Raw genomic sequence first — 23,251 nt, forward strand, 5'->3', positions numbered from 1 at the left:
GATACCTCTCTGTGTAGGCCACATATCAAGAGCCTATGGTGAAACATGAGCACTATGGGGGGATGGTCATTTCAAATATCATACAGACTATATACAAAACATTAAATGGGGTCTGGCACTTTGCAAGGAAGGGTGTCAGAAAATCTTACAGCATGGATACCACGCATTCAGACTGAGTGTGAAGGGGATTTGTAACACTAAAATTGTCTTTCAGCAGGAAGGGGTGCTAAGAAATAAACAATCTGAGGAAAATGCTTGCATTCATTAAAGAAAAATTTAACTTTTAAGACAACAACAAAAGTCAGTCAGATCAGCTGTAAAGATTTAATTTGTTATTATGATTTTATGATTCTGAAATTTCAGCAAATGCCCTCAGAACTTCTGGTTCAGACAACTCACTTTGATGAGATGCCCCCCCAAACCAGAGTTTACTTTCCACTTTGTATCTTGGGCATGCAAAAATTAGTTTTTCGATTGATTTCACTAAATTCGGATGTGGTGTTGGCTTTTTCCCTCCTCTGTTTCTTTGCTCTGTTTCTATACCACTCAATTGAAATAATGTACATGTAGTTTTTGCTATACCAAATGCTACCTCTTTGCTGGTGTATTTCTACATTGAAACTGAAGTTAGGTCCCTGGATTTCCACATCTTCAATTACAACTCACAAGACAAAGTTCTACTATTCTTCAATAAAGCAGAACTAATTCAAGGAGCGTGTATAATTAATCAAAATAGCTAGCAGCACAATATTTAAAATAACTGAGGCCTGCCTGGATTATAGCAACATTATTAGTATGTGATTAATAAGCAGTTGAAGTATTGCATTTGCTACACATTTGCTAAGTTATTTTATCTTGCTTTAAAGTTAGGTGGCAAAGTTTCAAGCCATAGTTAGGAGATTTGCTTTATTCAGTACTACGTTGTCAACCCCACCATCTGGTCAAACAGCTGAGGGAACTCAGACAACCATATGGGGGGCCCCATGTTTCTCTCTTGGAAAATATTTGTCTTACTGAATTATGCAATGGTTACCAGTTTATAGCTTAAAAAAAATAATAACAACAACAAAAAATCAAAATACTTTGTAGATAACCTGAGTTTGGCGGGCCTTCCAATTAGGCTTAACTTATGTAGGAAATAAGATGGCACTTACTTGAGGACCAGGCTGACCCTGAAAAACAAGAAAAATATAAGGTTACGGAAAGCTATGACAAGGATTAACTCCTTAAACAGTAGCAAATAGTTACAGTATTTTATACTAAAGAGAGAACAAACAAACCAGCAACAATAATGAAAACAGATTCTGGACTTTTAATTCTAATATTCATTTTGTAGGTTTTAAATCAAGTTTATTAACTTTGTTGCAATTAACTGATTCCAGAAATAAATGACAGTAACTCATCATTGAACCTGCATTTGAGAAAATTCATACTTTACACAGTCAGAACAATACAATTTAGAAATGATAGAAAGACCTCATTTAACTGTTCTTAAGTGAGAAAGAATCCACAGATACAATACTGATCTAGGAGTAGGTATTGGGTCCTTTTTCTCCATTATGGCCCACACCCAGGATTCAGGGAAGTGCTAATTACTGTCTACTGAATGAACAAAGCCTAGAAACTGGAGGAACACATTGCTGTGGATACAAGACTTTTTGCAAGTCGTACAATTTCCAACAAGTATAAACTAATATTTAAACCAGAAAATCGGCAACAGATGAACCCTCGGGTGTCAGCCTCAGCCTAAGAGGTAGCTTGGGAATGTACTGATCCATTTCCTCTCCCTTACTTACCAACATCACATCTGGGGCTACCTCTGCCCAAATGGAGAGACACCCACTGCAAACTGAGAAGCTGCAAGCCATTCCAGAGTAGACTTCCTATCGCTAATACCCCTATTCCAGGAAAGTCAGTTAAAGTCATCAATAATTCTGGCCTACCAATTGCAAATTATTTGCATGAAGCAGAAATATATTACAAAACAGTATAGTAGCTATGACTATGAACTACAACTACATAGACAACCAGCTCTTACTGTAAAACACAGAAAAATGTTTGTAAGTATTTGTATGTCTCTTTAAAAAGGGACAAAGTCTTAAACTCCTAAGGCTAGTTTAGCTTGTGGTGTTTTATGGTACATCAATGAGATTTCAGCTGATTAAAACTACATTTCCTTTCGTTAAAAGTAATCGAGCATGGAGACTTCCTGCAAGTCATATAAAACCTCTCCACTTTAGCTAGAGGGCGATTTCACAGAGTTGAAAATTTTATACAGATTCCAACCAACCTGACCGGCTATGAACTAGTCATTTTCTATAAACATTTTTTCTACAACTTTCCACCTGGAAAGCAGCTTTGCAGGGAACGATGTGCGGGCCCTGGTGGACTCCAAATTGAACAGAACATGGGACAGCAACGTGTTCTTGCCACAAAGAAGGCTACCAGTATCCTGGGCTGCAGTAAGCAAAGTATTGCCAGCAGGTTGAGGGAGATGATCCTCCTTCTCCTCTGCTCAGCATTGGTGAGGCCACACTTGGAGTGCTGGGTCCAGTTCTGGGCTCCCCAGTACAAGAGGGACATATCGAACATCAGTCTGAACATGCTTCCCCCTCCGTGCAGGTGACAGAGCACTGGCACAGGTTGCCCAAGAGGCTTGGAGATCTTCAAAAGCCACCCAGACATGGTACTGGACAACCTGCTCTGGGTTACCCTGCTTGAGCAGGAGGGTTGGACTAGAATAATGTTACAGAGGAATCATGGTAATCGAATTACTGTGGCTATCTAATCCTTATAATGAAGGAAATGAAGGAAGCCTCAAGTATTCCTTGTCACAGATGCTGCAGTCTTGTTTAGCTCCTTATAATGCTGGTCTATATGGGTTTCTAGAAAACAAACAAACAAACCCACACATATATACTGACTGGGGTTTGATGGTTCTAATAAAAGTATTTTGAATTGGTCAGTTCTATGAATATGGAGTATAATGAAAATGACTAGGGTTCCTCTGCACTCAGCCTTTATCCCAGTCTTTCCATCACAGCAAGCTTTCAGCCATTATATGCTAAAACCACTGGAAATTGCTTACTGATGTAGAATAAATGTATAAATAGACTAAACTGAGACCTGTGCATGCAAACTTTCATACAAAAATCACAACATGTTTATCTCCCAAGTGTATCTAAAGATACATTTTGATCATACACTTTGATCAATACATTTTGATCAAGTCATGAAAGTGTCTCCAAGATACACAAAAAGCTTGAAGTCTGAAATGTTTCAACAAAATGTTGATTTAAATCTGTACAGAGGAACAAAGCAGGAAAAAAAAAAAAAAAAAAAAAGAAACAAAAGGTTTTTGAAAACTGAAAAACTGACACTTCACACTAACTTAGACATGGAGGCTACTCTGTGTCCGTGTGGTACATGCTATGTATAAAGGACATATGCACTTAATACAAACATACCATGATGTAAAGGTCAAGGATAACATCATGCTCTCATGCGTTTTCTACTCTCAGTCTCAACAGCACAGCCAGTCTGCCTTTTGGTTATTGCGAATTTTTAATTCTTATTTTATCAAGTCTGCAATATGGAGAGAGGAAACTATAAACTGGATTTTTATAGGACAACTGTTTTTCATGGTGACACAGAATTCTGAGGTAACGAGGAATATAATAGTTAAATTACTCTTCATTTATATAGGCTGTCAATCTTGCAATTTTCCAGCATTTAACTGTAAATACAGTTGCTTAATACAGAAGTTTCCAAAGCAAGATCTTTTGATGATGTTGGCTATGAACTCCTTGCATCTGGAAGGAACTTTGCATTAGTGAAGGGAATTGTTTTCTCTTTTTCAGCTGTTCTCAATCCTTCATTTTTATATACCCTTAGACACTCCTTGCCAAGCTAACTAGCAAATTCCATGACAGTATAATTTTCTTTCCTCACTTATGATGCACTAAGTGACATTAGCCAGAGGATGCAGCAAGGACTATATTACGCAACTCATCAGCTTTGCTGACAAAGGGGGAGGTAGAAATAGGCATCACAATACTGACGTTTTTGCTTTTAAAGCTTTATTGCCACATAGCAACAATTCAAATTGTTGAAATGAAGCTCAACTGTGAGATGAACAACAGGCAATTCATTTTGCCTTCTCTCATTTTTGTATATTGTGAAAGGGTCAGGAATAAAGCTCTGAGTTACTAGCATGTTCATTAAAAAAATAAAAAAATCCTTGAACACAATCTAACATAATACGTCTTTGGAGCAAGCTCAATCTTGATTAATATGCTTGTGCTCCCAGGAGGGCTCCAGAATTGCTGAAATCACTCTGGACCAGTGCTATATAAACTAGTCCTAATGCTCATTGCTTGTGTATTAAAAGGTTTTAGTTATTACTATTTCTCTTAATTTTAAATTAAAAAAAAAAAAAAAGGCTGAACATACTCTTCAAGACTGAAAAGTCAGCATTACTCTAACTTTAAAATAATAACGAATATCCTTAATTCAAGTATGTTATGTAATGTAAAACTGAGCATTGATTGCCTCCTGAAAGCGGATGATATTAACACATGGATGGGAATTCTGTTTTAGGTCTCAGTAAAGTTATGCAGAATTTGTATATTTGTATTAATACAGCTCATAGTACAGTTCGGACTTTTTTTTTTTTTTTTTTAAAGAGTGAGTTAATTTATGTAATTGTAATTTCTGTGATGATTAAAGCATAATCTTCCTCAGCAAAAGACCTTGTCAACCTTTACATCTCAAGGATTGCTGTATCAACCTTATTCAGATGTGTACTCTGAAGGTAGTTTTTGTCTATTCTCTAGAATCAGACCAGGTTTTAAAAATCTATCTGAGTTCCTACTGCTGAGTAGAAGGCAGAATAAGAATGAACTCTCTTGTTCTGCCATAGATACATCTCCATGGTGCTAACAGGAAGAGGAAGTTATCATAGTAAGAATGAAGAAGTAAAGAAGTAGAAAGAAACAGAAGTCAGGGATGCACAAAGAAAAGATCACCTGTTCTGAAAGAACCGAAGCTTCCAAAAAAAAAAAACAAAAACTTTATTTCGTTTTTGTAATAGGAATTATCAGGAAGAAATGGGTAGCAGACCCCAAGAAGACACCTGAAAACAATCCACAGTCCTCAGCTGTAGTCCCAGAACAGAAGTGAACATCTCCTTGACTGCACATAGATCATATTCTTCAGCTTGGATTAGAAAACAAAGTTTTGTTTGTGTTTCTTAGTTTCATTTACTGTGTGGAAGCTCCCAACAAATTGCTCTTTTCCACACGCACTTACAGAGCTGTCCCAACACCAGTAACTGGTCAGCTGAATTCAGTTTACCTTCATTAAAACAGTAGGTACAGCTGCATGTTCTCCCATGGTTTCAGCAAAATCTTCATAACACTTTTCTCTTTTATATTCCTATTTACTAATTAATATGTTATTTGGCAGGAAAGAAAGGGGTTAAATTTGTCATCCTATTCTTTACCTTAACTGAAGGTCTTTTACAGCTGATTGTTAATCACTTCCTTGCAATTTAACCTAATATTAGCTGCTGATATGTGAATGATACTGAAAGAAGAAAAAGATATATGGTGTAGGCAGGTCGAGCTCAAGGCAAGAGGTAAACTATTAATCTGCTAGGAAAGTGGATTAAAGAACAAGCCTATTGACTGGAGGCTATAAACATTGCAGAAATGTTACTTTGCAGTAGACAGATGCTTCAAGAGAATAGGAAAAAATCTTAATGAAAGAAAAGGGAAGCTGACAATGGAAGCTGATGCTGCAAGTTAATAGTTGAGCTTGCAAAGAAAATGGGCTTGTAGCAAATGAAAGGACAGAAAAGATATATTCAAGGCACCAAAGAAAAAGGTTGTCCCGGAAAAGGAGAAAGAGAAAAGGAGCAAGAAGAATAGCACAAGGAAGTACAGAAACTGTACTTGCACAGCTTTTGCATGATTTAAATCTTTAAAGAGCTAGGAACATAAAAATTCCAGGCTCATACATCCAAATCACTTTTATCTACACAAATATATATATATGTATATATATAGTGTTTTATATATATATAGTGTTTCACTTCATTATATATATAAATTCATATATGTGTCTATGTATAGTGTCTCACTTGCAGAAACTCATACATGAGAAACTGTTAGCAGCTGAGCAGAATGCATCGTATAAAATTAAAGGTCATTTCTAACTTATTTCAAGTAGCATCTCCCTAAACAATATCTAGGATAGTATATAAATGCATTTAAAATGGGCTATATCATCAGCCAGCAAAATCCAGGCAGAGAAACAAAAACACAAGAAGGAAGGACCTGCAGGAAAAGGAATCAAGAGCCACAGATATGTTGTCAGGAGTAACATCCTACCATGTGAGGAGCGCTACCAAACTACCCCTGTGGGATGTTCTCTGGACCTGTCCTCCAACCTAACCCAGACAGAAAATGATATGGGAATAGGAGTAGCATGCCTGGTCTCTGTTTGCTGGGAGAGAGGCAAAAGACGCGAGTGGCTTTTCGGCACTCCTGAAGTCTGTGTTACACAGGTTGAAATAAATTATGCCGAAGCAAGCCAATATGTGATTAATATACATTTCTGCATGAGCATTTCAAAAAGCAAAGAAGGAATATGTGCAAGACCTAAATTACACTGGTTTTGAACAAATCACCTACCAGCTTTCCATCCATACCAATCGGACCCTAGGATAATCAAAAGCCAAAACAAAATGGAACAGTTAAAATCAGCAGAACACTGAAGTTGAGGAATATATACAGACTCAGGGAATACTGCAGGCTTTAGAAGACAATTAACTATGTCAGCTGTTAAGTGCAATACCTTAAAAATACTTTAAGAATGAAGGCACAGAGATGAAACAACAAAAGGAGCAGACCTCCGACAGAAGAAATAAAAATAGTATGATGCAAAGTAGCCAGGCAATAGCTGGTGTTCAACGTGCAGTGAAGGATTTGTTAGTTTGGCAAGCCACAGTGGTACAACATAACCAAACATATGAAATAATGCATCTGGCTTGAGTATTTTTCTTTAAATGAGAAAATGAAATAGGTAGCCTATTTTCTGAATGATCTCACAATCACATGGCTGCAAGATGAAAAGAGCAAACACTTAAAATCTCGTAACTAATCTGTATTTAAATGCATATTGTAATAGTGATGTTTAATAAGAAACATCAGTTCACACAATTCATTGAGTTACTAAAGAATTCCCCCTATACTTTGGCCTGCACACCTTATGCTGCTTTCCTTCCTGCCCCTTCCAATGGAAAACACTGAACTTCCTCACTGATACTTTAAAAGTTATTTGTTTCCTTTACTGTGCAAAGGTGGGTTCCAGTTATTTAGATGCAAATTCTAGAAATGATTTCATGTGCATGCACCCTGTTGCAACTCAGTAGCCGATGCTGTACTAACTGCATATTTAGGTGATCAGATTGGGGCTTGAGAAAGTTGGAGTGATTGTACACTGGGTTTTTAATGTTTACACCTTCTGAAAATGAACAATCAAGTTATCTTTCACTGGCAATAGGACAAGAACAGGCAAAGAAGTTGTTTCTGCTATTGAAGTCATCGTTAGACAGAAGCTCAGAGCTTTCAGTTGTTTGCCCCATGCAAAAGGGACAGTTTTCTCCTAGATGCTGGCACTGCAGCCAGGTTTTCATCCAGAGCTTGACAGTCTCTCACACAAACCACATTCCTTAAGCACACGGCCACTTGGGACGGATTGCTCACACGGCTTGATTTGGATCACTGTTGCTTGGAAGACAGCACATAGTCGGATCCATTTTACCCTTGCTGCCTTTTGTACCCTTTGTCAGCACTAGGCTTTCCTTGTGAGCAAAACTCCAAGTGTAAATAGTTTAGCCTAAATCAGGTCTGCAGGGCTTCTACTCTCCCCTTCAACCAGGAGTGTGTATTCTTACTTTCTACACTAATAGCGACAGTCGCATCCAACAGTCAGTCCAGCAGCTATCAAGGAAGTAATAAATGCTAAGACAAAGTGATGTGGTGTCAATCTAGTGAGTTCCCAAGTTATTCACTCTCTCCCAGTCTAGACCATAGGCTTTGCTGGGAAGTCCAGACATCTACAATGAAAGAGTACATCAGCTGGATGTACACTCTGTGAAATTCATGATTTTGGTACCTTACTGGCTTTCTAAGAAGCCTTTGCACTAACCTACTTGTCTGTTCCAATAACAAGTTGCTGTGCCTGGGCAGCCCTACAGGAATAACCTTACCTCTCCTTCCCTTCAGTTCTTACTGTGGTTTCCTGTCACAGCACAGAGTAGATGATGTGCTGAGAACACATAAAGCAGGTCACCAGTACCTTGGTTGTCTTCATGACCACTATCTTTGTCAGGGGCTGATATCCTGGGAAAGTTTGTGAGTGCTCAGATGGCCTTCAAAATATTTCTAATGTTCTCTCTAAACCAATTCTTCCCTGATACCCAAAAAAGAATGCAACATTTTCCAACATATTAACAGAATAGCTTTTATTAGTATGCTTCCTCAGAGGCTATTTATCACGTACTTGTAGCTCACAAACACATATATGGCACTTACCAATTTTCTCACAGTTATTTAGCAAACTTCTAAATGTTACTGTACACCCCAAAAAATGAGGCAAATATCCAAATTATTAGCTTTCTCAGATTCTTCTAGCACTGTATTACATTATATTTATCTAGTATTATTTACACATACCGCTACAGGTGCAAAACCAAAGGTTAAGCTGCGCTCAGGCTATGAATACATTTACTTCTAAAAAGCAAACTACAGATATTACCAATGAAAACTCAACAGTAAGGTTGCTGTAAGTATATAAAGTTCCCCAGAGGGCTGTGTAGGCCAGCAGCAAAATTTAGTCTCCTGCAAGCTTAGCCGAAAAGATTTAATTATTTACATGTATGATGAATGAATACAGAAAATACTTACATAAGTATTTGTAGAAGGAAAATTCATTGTGGGGTCAAACTGCTGGTTTAGAGGGAGCAGCCAAAAGCTCTTGTAGCTGTAGCAGTGTTTTGTGTTTTGCAAATAATTGCTGTTTTCAGTGAAAGTTTATCATAGGAAACAAACAAACAAAGAAAACTATTTGCTATTTTTGCGCTCCCTTACTGATAGGCATTTGGTAGGGTTAATTTTTATTTTGTTGTCTCTTTATCCATGCTACATAGCTTGTGCGCTTGAATTAAAACCTATATGTAGCATCTCAAAGATTCTCAGTAAAGAAGAATCAGAAATTTCCAGTAAGCTGAAGAGAAACACCTACTCATAACTGAAAATGATAACAATTTCCCTCCCTTCTTTCCATTTGTATCAGGACTATTTGGTCTGCAGGCTAGGAAAGTCTTCTGGGATTCCCTTTATAGAACAAAAGACAGACACATACTGCCCTACAGGAGAACAAAATCCCTTAAGTTAAGGGGTCATTACTGTGAAATTAAATAATGTTCTTTCACTATTTAAAAACAACAACAACAAAAACAGGTCTTTAACTGCAAAACAAAGTAAAATGAATTTGACCATCTCCCAAGCTGCACACCACATAGTTCAAATAGCTTCCTGCTTTATTCACTAAATTGCTGCTACTATAGGTTAGTATGTCATTTCTGAGAAAAAAAAAAAAAAAAAAGAAAAAAAAAAGAGAGAGAGAGAGGAGAGGGGAATGGAAGGTAGGGTAGAAAAGGGGAGCATGGTCTTCTATAACACAACTCCTGTAAAACATTTCAAAAAACTAGAAAATACACCACAAGACAAGGAGATGAGTACTCTTATACAACAGACACATCCACCAACCTCACACAGGAAACAGAGGTGGCATTGAAAATGTTTCTTCTGGACTATGCTTTTCCTTTCTAGGTTTTCACTCCCATTTTTAAAAATACATGCTATTACTGAATATTCACTTATGGTATTAGACATTTTCCAGGATTTTCAAATGCAAAGTTGCTTACACAATAATTTTGGTGTTCCCCCTCCAAGAATACACCACTATTTTCTCAGCTTTAACTACTTATTTAATAATCCTTAAATGGACAGGGACAACATGCGGGAGGAAGGAGAATATGATTGCCATTTAGCTTTTGTTTGTGAGAAGTAGCTTCCACTCCTCAAGAATGCTGTAAAAAGTAATGAATCTCATAGATATTTTTAGTCAGATTTTGAATACTACACAAAATCAGTTGGTTACTGTTTAAACTGGGTTATTCTAGAGGTAAATATTTTAAGGATTTTAGGGAGTTATCGTTAGAAATCAAAAATGTCAGCAGACGTACCAGAAACCTTTAGATCTTTCCTATCAAAAAGATGGCCAGCAATATTACTTGAAGCAGCTTTACTACAGCCTTTGTTTCTTTAGAAAATTCTGAGTGAAAAGTGAAGATAAGAAAAAGATATCACATGAAATCTATTATGGAATAAGAGAATTGTTCAAAGGAGTACAGAAAAAAGCAGAAGATTTGGATTATCTTCTTCCTTCTGCCTTCTCTATTTGTCCTTCAGTCATCCTTTTCAGCTAAGGAATACCCTTCAGAAAACTGCATTCTGAAACAGAAGATACATACTACACAGAAAACAGATATCACCTCTTCTTTAGGAGCTGCAGATCATCCTTTATCTAAATACATTTGGGGGTGGGTGGGGTTGATTTAATTAATAAATTGGATCAGCATATTTTAGCAGTGATTAATTTTCCTAGGTTTATATTCATTTGAAGCATGCAGAAAAAATGTATTCGTTGTACTTCTGTGGGAAAAATCAGGAAAAATTTTGACACTCCAGATTAGTCCAATTCTGTATTTATATATATATGTATAAGTTAAAAACAGGTCAATTATCTTCAAATGCATAACCATTTCTCAGACTTTGATAGCTCACTGTTTTTCCTATTTTATGAGAAATCAAGTATTTTTGAAAAAAAAAAAAATCTCTCTTGCAATGTAGACAATAGGTAAATTATTATTTTTTTAAATCCTCTAGATTTATCTTTTTAGATATCTGACAGCTTTAAAATATATTTTTTGACTATCACTGTAGCATTTCAGAATTCAGAAACTCTTATCCTGATTAAGTTGCATGACTAAGTTATTACATATTTCTAAACAATCTGCTGCAAGCTTGATTGTTAAATTGTTACTTGCAGCTGCCTGAAATCTCTTATGCAAAGACATATACAATAACAGGTATCAAGGATTCAGAAGAAAGCTAAAATTTAGCTTTACAGCACCTGTATCAGTTGCATCTCAGTTACTGTGTCTGAGTGAGTCTAAAAACACCTGTGTGGAAAAAAATCAATCATTATCAAAGCAGGTTTACAAATGGTGCCCAGGTTCAGGTAAGGTGAAACATAACACATTATCTTTTCAAGTCACCTATTTTAGTTAAAGATTGATAGAAAAATCAGAATTGACAGATATCCTCATCATGATACCATTCAAAGTGATGGATAGATGCTATTTCTTCCCCACACCCTTCTACTCTTTGGTTAGTTATGGGTTTAACAAGGCTGACTTTAACTAGATGCTGTAAGATAATTCCCTAGCCCTAGCGAGTCTGATGAGATTTCTCTTCAGTGAAACTCTGTTTTAGAGTTTATGTGGGCAAAAAGTAGGATGAGCTGTTCAACTTGCTAAATTTCTTTGACTGATGAAACATTATTGGTTCTTTTTTGATGACTGGAAGTGATTGCTCTCAAGAACAGTGAGAGTGAAAAGCCCAGGTAAAGAAATCACTTGTCCCAACCCTGGGAGAAAAAAGTGCATTAAATCAACCTGCAACAAGTCTGGCCAGCTATCAGAACATTACTGATAAAAGCAAATAATCCAGATCACTCGTGCTGGAAGAAACTTTACTGTGAGAAGAGAACAATGAGAGAGTACAAAAGAGTTGAACCTTCTGTCTAAAACACCCTTATCCCCAAAAGCAAAACTACTGACAAGAGCACTACAAGGCTATTTCAGAGAAGTCCATTACGGAATTTCCTGAATCCTTCCCTCAAGCAGTTGCTATTAGCTACTACTTGAGACAAAAGTCAGCAAGGTGGATCAGCACCTGGAGATTGCAAAGTAAGTAAATGTATTTCAAGGCAGGGGTTTCTTCATAGTTTTAAAAGATTTAAAAGAAAAAGTTCACAGCAGCTAGGCTGCTTAATCTTATTGTCCAGAACCTTACAGGTTCCGTGTCAACTGCCAGAGCCTCTACCTCTTTCAGCCTTGAAAAACAACATCCTGCTTCTCCTAGACCCATTCAAAACTCCAATACTAAATTATTTCAGATTTGAATTGAACACCCCCAGACAGCATACTTTATTTTTATTTCAATTGAAAAATTACATTGTTAAAGAAAAGTGTATTGTTTAATCCTGAATAGCCTAATCCTGTATTCCAAGAATTTTGCATGTTGGTATAAACCACATTCACTCCTATAAAATTGCTTTTATCAAGCCAAGAAGGAACTAAAAGTATACCCTGCAAACACAGAAGAGACTCAGAAGCAAGGAGCTGATAAAACCCAGAGAATGAAGAACAGCAGCACCACGATTAAGGCTCCAGACTACTCTCACCAGCCAGAAAAGCTACACTGTGCACAAACGAGGCTCTCAACACTAAGACTTCAGTCCCTGAACATAAAGGTAAACAGAATTTATTCCAATTTCTATTTTAAACCACCTGCTTAGTGCTGTGCCTTCAATATAGAGAAATATGCAGCATATATATGTAAAGCAATAATCTAATGCTAATAGGAGACTGCCAAGCAGAATTGGCAGGGATCTTACACTTATTTGGCTATTCTTCTTACTGGAAAGAAAATATTTTTGACATTTGTCTTTGAATTCCAAGAAACATAAGGACACGTGACCTAAAGAAATGGATTTCACAAAGTGGCTCTAAAGTCCAGATGAGCCTAAATTAGACAATGGAAATAATCAGTAACTGAAGATGATGGATGATGAAGGACAGTTTTAAAGAATCCAAAATTAACCAGAATTGCTAGGTACAGTCTCCAAAACCTTTTCTTGGAGAGACATCACGATAGATTAGAAGACTCCTAGCCTGGAGACCTGCACACAGTCTGAACACTCTAATGACTCCTTTACAATTATAAGAAGGGCTGATTATATCTAGAAGTCAGCAATCTGGAGAAAGAAAAATTGTTCAGAGTTTGGCTATTCACTGAGTGGCTTAACTACAAAAAAAGCACCACATATGGTAACAATACGGGAGTACAAAGAGTTCTATGCAAGAAAAATTATAGTCACAGCTTTTCAAAAGCACATTTCACAGCTGAAAAATAATTGCTGAGATGCTGTTCATTTTTTTTTTTTTTTATTTTCTGCAGGAAATCTGACAGGCAGTTTCTTGTGGTGCAGATGCATTTTTGAGTATATGACTGCTCTTCCTGTTGAAATATATATGCAAAAATACATGAAAAAACTAAGCAGACCTAAGTTGGAACAAGCTCTTCTAAAAGACTGTAGCAGACAGTGTTCGATTTACCATGGCATATTGTAACTGCCTGCTGTTTAAAATAAATAAATAAATAAAAAGGAACAATATTAAAAAATGTGACCTTAAAGTGCTTAAAAACAGTCCTGTGAAGGGTTCCAGAACTACATACATCCATAAAAATACTTCATTATGCTACTGAATTCCAGCATATCTTAACAGGTAATTGAAAAATGAGAATTTATATACAGAACAGAGAGATATATCCTACCTTTTACCCAACAGTTCTTGTTTCTCCCAAAGAAATTGAAACTCCTGTATCCATAAATAGAAAGCACATGGCTAATTCGTCAATGCCAATGACATTGTGTGAAAATATTTGATGTGGTTGGTGCCATGTTGATGAGAAAACAATAAACTGTGAAAAATATCACTTCTCAAAAATTAGTTGGCTGGCATTCAGCAGGAGATAGATTGTTGTAACAGCTGTGGCATGATGACTTTGATAAATTAGATTTTCATTCTCCTGGAATAATTCTGAAGAATCCTTCTGTCTCCCCACACCACCATGGAAGTAAATCCATTTACTCATTGGAGCCCTCCTAAAGAACAGTCTTTCTTGCTGCCTGTTTTGATGGCTTTACAGAATACCAGAAAAAAATTCATTTCACTTCTTTCAGTCAATCTCTTTCTTTTGTTTCTAAAAATCTTTTATTTTAGGGAGAATGCAGACCATAACGTAAAAATAAAAACACAGTCTTCTGGCAAGTAATGCAACACCGCAGAGACATAACCTTTATATGCTGATTTTTGACCCTCTCTTAGTGAAACCATCACCTTTGGAACATCAACAAAACTGAAGAGCAAGTACCATAATTAATTTGTACTCCTTTGGGATACAAGGAATCTAAGTGTCAAGCTCCTTTTATCCACCTAAAGAGGCACATATTTTAGATGCAGCTTCCAGAGAATTCAGAAAAAAAGATATAGGATGCCATAGAGATTCTTCCTTTCTGACTTACAAGAAAGGAGATCCATCTGAGCAGATATATCTCCATCAAAGAACAGTTACAATGGTTTTAAAAGAAGAAAACAAAAAGCCAAGGGTTATAAATAGACCTTTAGATTAAAAAAATAAAAATAAAATAAAAATAAAAATCCTACAATCTCCTTCCTGTGACTATCATGTGCTCTGAAGAAAGCCATTTGAACAGTTTGAGGATAACCAAAACACCAACATTCAGACCTGTGCACTAGATACAGCATTTCCATCTGGATACAACATACAAAAAACCTGCACAGATGCACTGTGTATAAACTTTAACTGGGAAGCAGGTGCTTTCAGCTGTGCACTGCCATATGTGCTCAGACACCAGAAAATAAAATTCTGCACATGCAAGCCCGTTCAGATACTTGTGTCATGTACCTATCAGACTTAAAAGGCACAAATATATGGGCGGCTAGTTTCAACCCACTACTGTTGTTTTAAGCATACTATAACCTATATTATTCCTTAAAAGTTGGTAATGCTGCATACAATTCTGTCCCCCCCAAAATGCTTTGGAACCCATACATCCTCAGAAAGCACAAAACATTATGGGAAAACTATGTAAAATATACTTAAGGGGAATATTTCATTCCGGAAAATTAAGCAGAATGCAGATGCGCTACAACCTTTTTCATTCTTTCTTCCTGAAGTGTTTCCCCATATAGTTTTTAGTGATGTACCACTTGTCCTATTTCCCTGGTTTAACAAGAAAAGTGGGACGTAGCAATGAAAGCATTTGCACCTTAAGAATTATTTCTAGTCTTTGAAGAAAAAAAATCCCATAGATCTTACCACAATCAGTACCAAAACTGGTTTCCTGAAGGAATGTTTATTAAGGTGCCCATCAAAACAAAATAATTAACAACAAAAAAGCATATAAAGTGCTCAGACAAGCACACAACATCTTTACTTGTAAATCTGTGCATTTACTGTTTATTACTGTCACTGGGAAGCTAAGGGCTACCTCACTTATTGTCTTACTGTTCTGTCCCACTGACCTCAGATATTCCTAATGACCTTTCATGCAAGACTCTGGACAGTTCACTTTAAACAAAGTCCAACATTTGAAAGATCATGAGATAATGAAGGAGATTATGTTTGAGATGGAATAACCTTTCTATTGGTGCCAGAATTTTTGCAAGAATAAACTCAAGAAAACATGGAAAACTTTTCTTTTCAATACTTCACTCAAAAAGGTTAAAGACAGGGAGAATGATGGATTTTCTAATCCTAAAAGAATTTTGGGGTTGCTTGTAGCTGGGTTGATAAGAGGCTACTGAGCAGATGCTGGAAGAATCCTGTCATATTAATTCGGAGACTCAGCAGTAATACTGCTTCAAACTTCTTCTGCAGTTCTTTTCTCTTTTTTAGGTGAAAAGCTATACAGGTCCAACTTCCAAATTCCTCCTGCCAATTCCTTTTCTTTCATGACAAATTCAGTTTATGTGTTTTTTGAAATTTATATGAAAAGCTGCTGATTTTTTAATTATTATATTTAATTTTATTTTTTTTTTTGGACACGAGAACAAAAGCACATCTCCACAAAATCTTCTAAAACCAAGTTGGTGCTGGTCTTCACCCTTAAGTTTTTAAGGAAAGATACTGAATTTCTCCATAATTATACCTCTGCTTCTTGAAGATACCCCATTTAGAAACGAACAGAAATTTCTCTACTTTTATCCCGAAATCACCTTTCAACTCAAAGTGGTACCAGTGTCCCAACCATGCAGTTAGAAAGAAGTTTTTTCCTCCTTGACAACTGCTATGTAAACATAAATGAGCAAAATCAGCCAACAAAACATTTAGCCAAGAGAAGAAAGGTACTGAAATCAGATCAGTGTATGACATAGAACATGGGCTACTCATCCCAAACCAAGAAAAACTTCCAAATCCAAGTTCTTCACACCTACGCTTTTTTGAGCCATTTTCCAGCAAATCAGTCTTCCTAATTTCAGTCCTACTACACAACTGAAATTGAAGTTTTGTAGAGCTGAACTAGTGAATTCAAACACAGAATACAGTTCAGTGAAAGAGGTCCTAAAATCCTAAAACATTTATCAATTTCATTATTTGTTCTTACAATCTCTAGGCTATGCTTTTAAGTTTTGTGGATGACACACATGAACACATCCAAATAAAATATTTTCATTACTTTCTTTTGGCATAACTGGATTTCAAGCTTATAAAAGGATTCTTGCAGAAGCTAGTGACAGCATGAAGAACAAAAATGAGTTTCTTTGCATTCCCATTTAGGGAGAAACAATTTGTATGTGATGGCAATACCAGATTACATTTTACATACCTTAAGGGCAGAGAGCTAAAATGAGAGATCTCCTATCGTTTGCAGAATGGATAAAAAGTCAGGATAATTGATCCACACAGCTGGAAGTGGAAATGTTGAGGTCATTTCCTCTTTGGAGATATACTGAAGGATAGCTAATCAGTCAGGCTACCTGAATGAAAAACACAAACTCACTCAAGTTTTTCTATTAAAAAATAAAAGAAATAAAAAAGGGAGGGGGAGAGAGGGAGGGGGAATTTGCACTTGGACTTTCACATTGACTTGGAATGCAAATCGTATATTATGCAAAACAGAAGTTATTAAAGTGCTGTAAGTTAGTTACTCTTGGTGCTTTTGGGCCATTCTGTAATCCACGCTTTCAACCTTAACACTCAAGAACTGCACCACTGCTAACAAAGCTCTCTGAAACAAATTGTGAGTAGCAATCATAAATCATTCCAGTTGCTGTAGGCCAAAAACTCAGTATACATATCAAATGCCACTGAAAAAAATATAACATATATATATAAACCTTTAAGCTCCAGTATAGCGACAAAACCTGTTTAAAAAAAAATCTGTGTGTTGATAAATAAAGCATTTCCTTCACACCTGCAATTTGTCTTCTGTGTTTTTCTCTGCAAGGTCCCAAATCCACTTTGCCCTCACATTTATTTCTGTGATTGCTTGTCAGGTAAGTGCTATTCAACATGAACAAAAGTAGAATAATCTATCCTTATCATTGCAACTAAGATAAGCAATCAATCTGGTAAAAAGAGGAACTGTTACATAAAGAATAGTATGGCTTTTTATCAATTTCCAATTTTTTCCTGGTTTTACTTCATTTGCTAAGAATTCCAGCCTCATCAACCATAAGTAAACAGCAGTCTATTGTAGTACAAATACCACATAAAAGGAGCAGATTTCTACATTAAAAACTTAATATTACTTTCAGCTGATGAGTGCTCATGTACATATGGTTGTTTTTCAGTATGCTCCTTTTGTGAGGCAAAGGGTTAAATTCCTCTCACTTATCATGGGAATAACTGCTATGAATTTGTACCAAATAAACCTAAAGTGCTCTTAACTCAATAATTTTCTTCTAGATTCAGTACTTTGTAGATCTTAATGTTAGTAAAAATAATGTTAATTGCTTTACCTTAAGCCAATGAAGGAAAAAAAAAAAAAAAAGGAAAAAAAAAATAAAAAGAAGAAGAAGAAAAGAAAAATCCACCACCATTTTGTGAGGGTGATTTATTATCTGTATCCTACAGTCACAGAAAAAAACTTCCAATAGACATTCCATACTGCTTGTATAAATCTTTTCTACCAGAGAAGCATGTTTGCTTTCAGAAATGTAACTGCTTTAACTAATCTTGAGTTTGGTATGCATGCACATAGCTGAGAACTCATCTTTTCAAACAGGAAAACAAAGGCAGTGCAAACAACACTCTAGTATTTCTCTTGTGGTGCAGGAGGCAAAGTGTGCATTAAGCACGCCCATACCAACAGATCCCTTGGACTAGAGAAGTACTTTAAGGCTTTGTTCTACCACCTAACTTCTAACATTAAAAAAGAAGCATGAAAACATGGGGCTGAGATCCTCTTATCATGACAAATGTTGGCCCAAACTATTTTTGGTGAAATCACTGGATGATGCTAAGCAGTGTGTGGCCCACTGCAGGTATGTGAAAAAACCTTTTGGTTCCTAATGGGGAGAAAGCTCCTCACTCGGCTTTTTGAGGACAAACAGCTCAGGTGCCTGTCTGCTCCAGATGTTCCCTGCTTGTGGGGCCTCTGTCATAAAGAGGACCTGAAACCTGGCTGCAGAGGGAAGCAGGTGTGCAACCAGGCTTTGAGAGAGCACTTCCACCGCACATTTTCTGGAAATCTGTGAATAAAACCATCTAGACTAGTGACTTAGGAACAAGGTTCTTCAAAGAAATATTACAGCCCTTGGCCTCAATTAGGATTGAAAATGCACAAACTCCCCCATAAGCATATTCATCTGGGAGCTATATGGGTAGTAAAGTGATAGATATCTTTCAGCTATATTAGAGGGCCAAATGAAAGATCCAGTATTACGGAAAGTCACGTGTCATATTTGCAACTCTGCTTCAAGATAAATGAACTGTTGACTTAAGAATCTTATGACAGTTTTGGATTTCCTTTCTAGAACTAAGCAGTAATTAAATACAGAATCTCTACTGTGATTTTACATTTCCTTTGAATCTCAAAACTTGTGAGAAACTAGACAGTTCAGGCAAATTGCAAGAGGCACCTTTAACTATTACTGGTTATTCACCGTCTATCTGCATGCGATTGTCACAAATACAATTTGAGAAATGAGGCCCAGAGCTACAATACCTACCCATGCATATGCTGGGAAAACATTTGGAATGCATAATTTTGCTCAAAGGTAGTCTGTTCCATAAGTAAAGCTATTTCCATTACACTGGAGATTTGCAATGTGTGTTGCAAGGAAATGACTGGGAAATTTCAAGCAGGATTCCCAAAGAAAGGCAAGAATGAATGATCTTAGGTACAGTTCAAGTATTATGTCTGCCAAAGCATGGACATGAAAAATCCTAACTACAGCCTTCTGCATGCCACCTGCTTAGCTGCTAAACTGAAGCCAGTGGAGTAGACTAAAGAGACCAGAAATATATCTTTACTGACAAATAAATGACAGACCAGTTTAATTCCTTTCCCTATTTATACAATCTTAATTACAAAAGTGAGGTTTAATTTAAAGCCATGAAAGAAAATATCAAAAAAGGCATTTAATTGTTAAATTACACCTATCTATCTGCCATCAGCTATAAGCCTTAATTTACCTGATAGATATACGGGGTTGTATCGTTTAGAATTGACATTAGCTGTGAACATAAACTCTAAAATGATTCACAAAAACCTACAATATACTAGTGTTATGCTCGATTCATGTTGACATCTACAAAATGCCATGAAGAGCTGTGGGTTTTTCAAGATTTTAGTTCTCTGTGCATGCATCTGAGACAGAGATTCTTGGAGAATCCAGCATGTAGTAACAATTGTCCATATTAGTAATGACGCATCAATAAATCTATGATCATGTTATTTTATTCTATTAATTTTTACAACCTTATTTATAATGTTATGTAGAAAATATTTTAGAAACTAATCTAAACCAGAACCCACTATGTACGCAGGCATTTATTGCAGACCAAATCATTTTCTAAAGTCATCACATGAAGTTTCTATTTTGGCTCACCTATGTCACCTCTCTTTTTGGAACTACAAATGTGGGAAAGCACAGAAACCTCTTCTTTTTTTTTTTTTTGTTTTGTTTTTCATTGTTGGCTTTCCCATGAGTCAGTAGTTACTCAGTGGTCACAGTAACCAGTATAGAATAACCTGGGGCACTTTGCCTCCTCCAGTAAGCTGCTGGAATAAACACTGCATTTCATTATTTATGCACTAAGTGTTAGATGGATGTTACAGATGAAAGGATTCAGCCCATGGTTCATTCAAAATGGCAATCAGGCTGCAACAAGCTAATAAACGTGCTGATATGTAGCTTCAATCATCTGTGACACAATTAATAGAAACTCTGACTTTAAAATATCTCAGACCTTTCTGTTCAAAGAAATTGTAATATTATCTCGTATCAGTGCAAAAAATCAGCATATAGACTGATGAATTGTATTATACATGTACATGATTCATAGATTCAAAGGTCATAAAAGACATTATTGGTATTAACATGACCTCATTAGAAAGGCTACAGTTACTATGCAGACAGCCATGTGAATTTAGACGGTCACGAAGTTAGTAAGCAAAACTGGGCATTTACTACATCCTCTCTGCAGTATTTTTCTAAAAAAAAATAAAAATAAAAATAACAAATGCTTACAGCATGCCACACAGCACAGAATACTCATCATTAACCTGCTTCACAGCAAATGTCTGTTGTGCCTGTTTAAACTGAAGAGTATTTGGGGAAACATTATAACTGTTGCTAGGGTATTGCATTGTTGAGAAAATCTGATTCACTGCGTTATGACTGTTATGAAGATTTTTGAGGTGCCATAGAAGTTTTTTAGGAACAGTCAAGTTGACACAACTTGCCACTGTAGGTCTATTAACAGATACTACAGAATGGCAAAAACTGCAAGCAGGAATGGTCTAACCCACTTTTTTTTCCCCAGGGTTGACTTTATCCCACACATATCTGAACATTAATGGTGCCAGAATGTAATTTTTGAGACTACAGCTTAAAAACTGCAGTTATGACCATACCTATGATTCATTATCAAGGTAAAGTTTGTACTCAGATAACCTTTGCTCAGGGCTCACATCATATACCAGAGGTATGGCTTGAAAAAGGCCACACTGGTATGCTGCAATAGCTACCATTGAGTGTTGAACTTGACAGATGGATCCATGGAAAAGGCTGAAAGCTTCCTTCACCTACAGCCACTGAAAACTGGCTTATCTCCATGCATTGGAAGGGAACTGAATGTTGAATCTCCCCAGCCCCAGCTCTTGGGGTTCGTGGCCTGATTGTAATAGAGAAACCTAGCTCCTCTTACAAGCTTCTGTGGCAGAGTTGTGGCAGTTGTGTATGGCCTACAAAGAAAACTAGGGACTGGCTGCGATGTTGGTATTACACTTGAGATGGACCAAAGTATGTTTTTGGATGTTCAAAGTTTTGTCGCTACTGAATGGCTCAAATTCAGAGTTTTGATGAGCACAGCAAGAAAATTTAGAGTTCTGATCTGCTATAATGAATATATTAATGGAAAGTGGTTATGAGAAAGAAGAAAAAGAGCTCTAAGGAATTAGTTGATACTTATTAATTTAAACTGAGTAGTCACTCATTTTCTGGTGAATCTAAAGCACTGGCACCAGCTAGCTGGCTACTTTTTGGAACAACTCTTGGGCAAGGAGTGAGTGCATGGCTCTTTATTAGAAATTGGAAAACCCAGCAACCTTCAGAAATGGACAGCTGACCATCTGTACCTTTCTGAAGGAAGCAAAGCATTCCCTGAACTCAGAACAAGCAGGCAGATGGGTCAACTGAAAATTTCATGATTTCCAAGTCAATCACTACTGTCAGGACTAAAAAAGAAGGATAAATTACACAGAACTGAGAACACATAAAATCACTGAGTACAAAGAAACTTCTCAGATTCCAGATGTTTTGAATTTTCTATGTGTTTAAAAATAAAAAAGTCTTCTGAAACCCAAAATAGTTATAAATATTTATCTACCAAACCTGAAATTTATTGCAAAAGTTTTGCTGGTATATGTTTTTAAGACCTTATTTTGGTCAAATGCCAAAAATAAAAGGTGGTCTACAAAGACACCTGTTGAGAAAAAGAAATGCTGTAAAAGAGAGACAGAAGCTTCTGTAGGATCACCAGGTCAAATCCTCAGGGGAAGGTCAGGAACTGACAAAGCAGATACTTGAGCTGAGACATTTATATTGCACTGCAACTGAAAAAGAAGAGCCCTGACCAGCTACTGGAAATACCACAGCTGTTGTAGAGATGCTTAAGGCTTCCATAGGCTGAGCTTAATCACAGCTGAAAAATTCTCAGATTTCTTCTCTTTTGATTCTTTCAGTTATGTTCATTTTACTGCAATGCCAGAGCTGTAGAGCTGCCAGAATACTGGAGTTTTAAAAACTTGCTTTTGGGTGAAATTAACTTTATATACCATATGTTTTATTTACACTAAAAAATAACAGAATAAAGGCTACTAGATAAACCTGAACTGACACAAAAAGCCCAGACAACTCCTACCACTTTGTTTTTGATAGACTTCCACGTTAAATCTGTTAAATGAGAGAAAATAAGTCTTGACGTAGAAGTCTTCTTTTGTTTGTCTCTTTAGCAATGCTAACAAAGAAGAAAGAAACTGGAAAAGCAGCCATCTGACAGAACACCCTGATTAGAAAACTTCATGCATCAATTGTACATTACTTCTTATGCTAGGGAAAAAAAAAAAATACTATCAGCGTGTCTATTTGGTTTGGCTCTATGCTTCTTAAAAATAAACAGGTGGAAGACCAGAGCCAGATATTATAGTTATTTGATGCAGGCAATACAAAAGAGCCCTCAAACGTAGCCTTGCCTTGTCATTGCTCAGAATAGAAAGAATGAAAGCTCAATGCTTTGTCCTTCACATAGGTGCTCTTCCCAAGCTGTCCAGGAAATTTATTATATATAATTACAGTAGAGTTTCATAATATGACAGCAAGAATGGAGGAAGGAAGAAGAAAGGGCTCATGCTACACCACCTTTACTGCACACGTGCCTACACAGCCTCAGTCTCTCTCTACCTAGAGAAGCAGCAGAAACAATGAAATAAGAAGTACTGACAAAGACAGAGAAATACAGCAAAACAATAAAGCACATTTTTCCAATTTCACACAACAGCAGTTTTCACATTCTTC

At 36.5% G+C, this 23,251-nt stretch overlaps 1 protein-coding gene across 2 annotated transcripts in view; it reads right to left on the reverse strand.

The window, feature by feature from the left end:
• COL25A1 (collagen type XXV alpha 1 chain) overlaps window positions 1-23,251 on the reverse strand; it is a 305,159-nt gene that overhangs the window by 122,007 nt on the left and 159,901 nt on the right. The window contains exons 1-2 of one of the 2 annotated variants that reach the window (XM_084517245.1): window positions 3,468-3,534; window positions 1,155-1,172 (exon numbers count right to left, since the gene is read on the reverse strand). In XM_084517245.1, coding sequence (XP_084373371.1) covers window positions 1,155-1,172; window positions 3,468-3,470 — 21 coding nt within the window. In that variant the 5' untranslated portion in view covers window positions 3,471-3,534. Of the gene's footprint in view, window positions 1-1,154; window positions 1,173-3,467; window positions 3,535-23,251 lie in introns of those variants that run through there. The other variant, XM_084517246.1, reaches the window with a different exon arrangement.

The sequence above is a fragment of the Aythya ferina genome, assembly GCF_964211825.1.
Source record: "Aythya ferina genome assembly, chromosome: 4".
Classification (NCBI taxonomy): domain Eukaryota; kingdom Metazoa; phylum Chordata; class Aves; order Anseriformes; family Anatidae; genus Aythya; species Aythya ferina.